The following is a 4,767-nucleotide window of genomic DNA, read 5'->3' as shown; positions in this document are numbered from 1 at the left end:
TCAGCAGCAGGAAGGCTGGCAGCAGCTGGACACACAGCTAGGGTGGCAGCAGGTGGTCCTACAGCAGGTGGTCTGATAGCAGACAGGGCGGCTGCAAGGCTGGCAGCAGCTGGATCTACAGCTCTGGTCTTGGCACCCAGGCAGGCAGCAGCACGTGGGGTGGTAGCAGGTTCTATGGCAGTACACGGGTGCACAGGAGGCTGGCTGGCAGCAAGGCTGACAGCAGTTAAACCCACCGCAGGTTTGTCCACCGCTGCTGGATCCACAGCAGGTGGGCTGACAGCAGCTGGTCACACAAATAGGCTTGAGGCAGGTGGTCCTGCAGCAGGTGGTCTGACAGCGGATAGGGTGGCAGCAAGGCTGGCAGCAGCTGGACCCACTGCAGGCGGGCTGGCAGCAGGTGGTCACGCAGGTAGGTTTGCAGCAGGTGGTCCTACAGCAGGTGTTTTCACTAGACTGATAGCAAGTTGGGGGGCAGCAAGGCCGACAGCAGCTGGACTCACAGCAGGTGGGCTGGCAGCAGCTGCTCACACAAGTAGGCTTGAGGCAGGTGGTCCTGCAGCAGGTGGTCTGACAGCGGATAGGGCGGTAGCAAGGCTGGCAGCAGCTGGACCCACCGCAGGCAGGCTGGCAGCAGGTGGTCACACAGGTAGGTTTGCAGCAGGTGGTCCTACAGCAGGTGTTTTCACTAGTCTGGTACCAAGTTGGGGGGCAGCAAGGCCGACAGCAGCTGGACTCACAGCAGGTGGGCTGGCAGCACGGGGAGCAGCAGGAGTGAGTCATTTTGTCAGTGGTGGAGTGTGGACTCCTGTTCAGAAGTGAGTTTCTCAGATTCTGATGACTACTTCTGTTCTGGGGCTTTTTATACACTGGACCCCCAAAGTTGGGACCAATGAGCAAGACTTTCCTTGTTATGTGTGTTGTTTTGGTAGTCAGTGGGAAATTATCCAAGAGGAAATGATTTCTTTAGTGTTTTGAGGCCTCTGTAAAGTAGTGTTTCATCTTCTCTTTAATTAGGACTAGTACTTAAGAACATTTTCCAGAAGTGAAAAAGAATAAGGAATCATCCCAGCAGCATCTCTGGTCATGTGACATCATCAGGTCATGGGATAGTTCTTCCTGCTTTGGCCAGGGTCAGAACAGTCACCTTTTCTTTGTTCCTTTGACTATGCTTAGGTTGAGACTTGCTGGATGCTGATGCATTCTGTGATGAATGAAGCCTGCTAAAGTCCAAGTCTGATCTCGGACAAAGTCTGAGATTCAAGACGATCGCGTGTATCTATATACATGTCTTTCAAATCAGTAGTGACTGACCTAAAATGTTTCCCAGCTTTATCAGGTACATTTAGGTAGAAGATGCTGGCACATTGTTCTTCACTAGCAATTCAGCACCAAAGCTGGAATAGAGGCAAAAGCTGTACCCTGTTTTCAGACAACCTCAATTCATTAATGTCCCATAACTACTTTTAGCTGGATCGATCACCTCTGGTGAGACATCACAACTTGCACATACTTTCTTTCATAATTTGTGACAAATAGGTAGATAGGATGATACAGTTATAGATTGATATATTTCCATAAATGTGAAATGTGTCAGCCATAATTTCTTAGAGTTTTTTCTGCCCTCTCTTTCAGGTACATATGTAAGAGTGTAATTGCCGTGTCATAGGGAAAGCATATCATCAGCAGCGGTAGAAACAATGAAAGTGTTTCAGTATTTCACTGCAGTCGTGTCATGTACTCTCCTGTTACGAGACTTCTGAACTCTACTGGTATGTATCTATCCTTGTTTGTTTGTTTTAAATTGAGCTTTAGTTGACACGGCGTTATATTATTTATAGTTGTTCAACATAATAATTTGATATTCATAGATGTTGCAAAGTTTTCACTGCAGTAAGTCTAGTTAACATTAACATCTGTCACAATTGATAGTTACAAAGTCTTTTTTCTTGCATGAGAGCTTTTCAAATCTACTTTTCTAGCAACTTTCAAAGGTTTCAGTATTTTTAACTATGGTCATTATGCTGTATATTACATTCCCCATGCATTTATTTTATAACTGGAAGCCTGTACCTTGTGATCCCATTTACCTATTTCACCCACCCCACCTCCCACCTCTGGCTACCATTGATCTGTTCTGTCTATGAGCTCAGTTTTAGAAAAAATTTTTTAAGATTCCATATATAAGTGAGATCACATGGTATTTGTCTCTCTCTAACTTATTTCATTTAGCTTAATGTCCTCAAGGTCCATTTGCATTGTCATAAATGGGAAGATATCCCTCAGGAATATCATTGTGAGTTTGAGAAGTCCAGTTTCATTCTTTTGCACATGGCTGCCCAGTTTTCCCACCACTATTTATTTAAAAGATTGCAATCTCCTTATTGCATTAATATATTCTTGGCTCCTTTGTAATAAATTAGTAGGCCATATAATGTGTGAACTCATTTCTGGCCTCTTTATTCTATTCCATTGATCTAGGTACCGGTTTTTTCCAATCCATACTGTTTTGTTTAATACAGCTTTGTAATACTGTTTGGAATCAAGGAAAATGATGCTTCCAGCTTTGTTCTTCTTTATCAACATTGCATTGGCTATTTTGTGGTTCCATACAAATTTTAATTTTTTTCCTTTTTTCTGCCACTGGAATTACATTATCATTTTATCCTTTCTACATTATCATTTTATCCTTTCTACTATATCATTTTATCCTTTCTACTGCTGTTGACTATATGTTTTCCCATTACATGGCAATTATACTCTAACATATATATCTGAAAGAGAGAAAATGGGGCCTAAAAGCTTTAAGATATTGTGGCTGAGATTCCACATTTGTCAGAGTATGTAAATCTACAGATTGAAACATACCTTAGTTATTCTCCTATCTAACCTGCTTGTCACAAATTACAGAAGAAAGTATATGCAAGTTGGGATGTCTCACCAGAGGTCATTAACCTAACTAGAAAATAGCAATGAAGCAGTAGGGAAGGGATGCTGTTTGAAAATAGGATTCAGCTTTGCCTCTATTCCAGTTTTGGTGCTGATTTTCATTTGAAAAACAATGTGGCAACCAGCCTCTACTCAGATGACCCTAATAAAACTGGGAAACATTTCAAACTAGTTGCCAAATATAGATATATGTAGATACATGTGGAAGTCTTAACTCTGACTTTGTCAGAGATCAGGCTTGAACTCAAGCAGGCTTCATTCATCACAGAATGCATCAGCATCCCGACCCTTTCGAGGCACGTCTCAATCTAAGTAGAGCCAAAGGAACAAAGCTGAGAAAGGAGAGCTATTCTGACTTTCACACAGCCAGCAGGAACTACCCCATGACCAGATGATGTCACATGACCAGAAATGCTGCTGGTGATGATTCCTGACTTTTTCATTTCTAGGAAAGATTCTTAAGTACCAGACCCAATTAAGGAAAAGATCAAACACTCATTTACAGAGGCCTCTCTATAAAACACTAAGAAAGCAACTTCCTCCATGACAATTATCCAAAACTACAACAGTAACATAAATAACAATGAGGAAAGTCCTGCTTATTGGTCCCAACATTGGGGGTCCAGAATATAAAAGCCCCAGAACAGGAGGAGTCCTCAGAATCTGAGAAACTCAGCTCTGAGCCGGAGTCCACCCTCCACCACTGACACAATGACCCACTCGTGCTGCTCCCCGTGCTGTCAGCCCACCTGCTGCAGGACCACTTGCTGTGAGTCCAGCTGCTGCAAGCCCTGCTGCCCCCCAACTTGCTGTCAAACCACCTGCTGCAGGACCACCTGCTGCAGACCTACCTGTGTGACCACCTGCTGCCAGCCCAGCTGTTGCAGCAAACCCTGCTGTCAGCCCACCTGCTGTGAGTCCATCTGCTGCCAGCCCTCCTGCCCCCCAACTTGCTATCAAACTAGTGAAACCACCTGCTGTAGGACCACCTGCCGCAAGCCTACTTGTGTGACCACCTGCTGTCAGCCCACCTGCTGTGGGTCCAGCAGCTGTGGACAAACCTTCAGTGGGTCCAGCTGCGGCCAGTCTTGCTGTCAGCCAGCTTGCTGTGCACCTGTGTACTGCCACAGAATCTGCTACCACCCCACATGCTGCTGCCTGCCTGGGTGCCGAGACCAGAGCTGTGGATCCAGCTGCTGCCAGCCTTGCAGCCGCCCTGTGTGCTGTCAGACCACCTGCTGTAGGACCACCTGCTGCCGCCCCAGCTGTGTGTCCAGCTGCTGCCCTTCCTCCTGCTGATCCTCCCGTCATGGAATCATGTGAGACACATCAATCTTCTGACAGCTAACCTATGAGTTCTCCAGTTACTGCCACAAGCTCCACTGCCAGGCTTCACCAGCATCCAGCGGGCAGCCACCATCTTTCTATGAGTCATATTCCTGATTAAGAGGCTCGTAGCATGCAGCTGACTTTAGTCTGCCTTTCTCCATCTTCCTTTTCTATTAAACTCTGTGATACCTACAAGTTTTAGGTCTCCTTGCCTTGCAGTCATTGTGTCAGCCTTGCAAAAATGATCACCACTTTTCTTAAGTAACCTAAAGCACAAATCATTGTGCTGGGTTTCTTAGGTTTCTTTCATGTTTACTACTTCATCATTTTTTTGTCTGATGGACTCATTAGAGAAAACGATTCATTCTATTTCACTTTCTCCTCCTTAGGATTACCCTGTGTTGTCTTCGCAACAGAGAAAGCTTCTCTGATTCCTTCCGCATAAAGTCTTTGCTGTCTTCTAGCCTATATTCCGATTTGACTTTTATA

The 4,767-nt window shown here is 45.1% G+C and overlaps 2 protein-coding genes across 5 annotated transcripts; one reads left to right on the top strand and one right to left on the bottom strand.

Moving 5' to 3' along the window:
* Window positions 1–783, bottom strand: LOC129648994 (keratin-associated protein 9-7-like). 3 transcript variants are annotated; one of them, XM_055575895.1, is made up of 4 exons: window positions 722–783; window positions 625–670; window positions 388–540; window positions 1–303 (listed from the first exon to the last, which is right to left on the bottom strand). In XM_055575895.1, exons 1-4 carry the CDS (start codon window positions 781–783, stop codon window positions 1–3), a joined length of 564 nt encoding a protein of 187 aa, XP_055431870.1. The 3 variants fall into 3 exon arrangements, with proteins under 3 accessions (XP_055431870.1, XP_055431871.1, XP_055431869.1); XM_055575896.1 differs by having other exon boundaries at window positions 737–783; XM_055575894.1 differs by having other exon boundaries at window positions 1–783.
* A 2,877-nt stretch (window positions 784–3,660) lies between these two features.
* Window positions 3,661–4,248, top strand: LOC129648997 (keratin-associated protein 9-7-like). Of its 2 annotated transcripts, none has more exons than XM_055575902.1 (2): window positions 3,661–3,722; window positions 3,795–4,248. In XM_055575902.1, exons 1-2 carry the CDS (start codon window positions 3,661–3,663, stop codon window positions 4,246–4,248), a joined length of 516 nt encoding a protein of 171 aa, XP_055431877.1. The 2 variants fall into 2 exon arrangements, with proteins under 2 accessions (XP_055431877.1, XP_055431878.1); XM_055575903.1 differs by having other exon boundaries at window positions 3,661–3,837; window positions 3,961–4,248.
* The last annotated feature ends 519 nt before the right edge of the window (window positions 4,249–4,767 follow it).

Source organism: Bubalus kerabau, chromosome 4 (assembly GCF_029407905.1).
Source record: "Bubalus kerabau isolate K-KA32 ecotype Philippines breed swamp buffalo chromosome 4, PCC_UOA_SB_1v2, whole genome shotgun sequence".
Taxonomy (NCBI): domain Eukaryota; kingdom Metazoa; phylum Chordata; class Mammalia; order Artiodactyla; family Bovidae; genus Bubalus; species Bubalus kerabau.
Note: the sequence above shows the minus strand (reverse complement) of the source record. Positions and strands in the feature narration are given on the sequence as shown.

Bases quoted from the DNA above. Each gene is read 5' to 3' on its own strand.
- LOC129648994 (XM_055575894.1), bottom strand. From the start codon at position 783: ATGACTCACTCCTGCTGCTCCCCGTGCTGCCAGCCCACCTGCTGTGAG.
- LOC129648997 (XM_055575902.1), top strand. From the start codon at position 3,661: ATGACCCACTCGTGCTGCTCCCCGTGCTGTCAGCCCACCTGCTGCAGG. The intron at 3,723-3,794 runs GTCCAGCTGCTG...CACCTGCTGCAG, and splicing joins TGCAGGACCACTTGCTGTGA to ACCTACCTGTGTGACCACCT.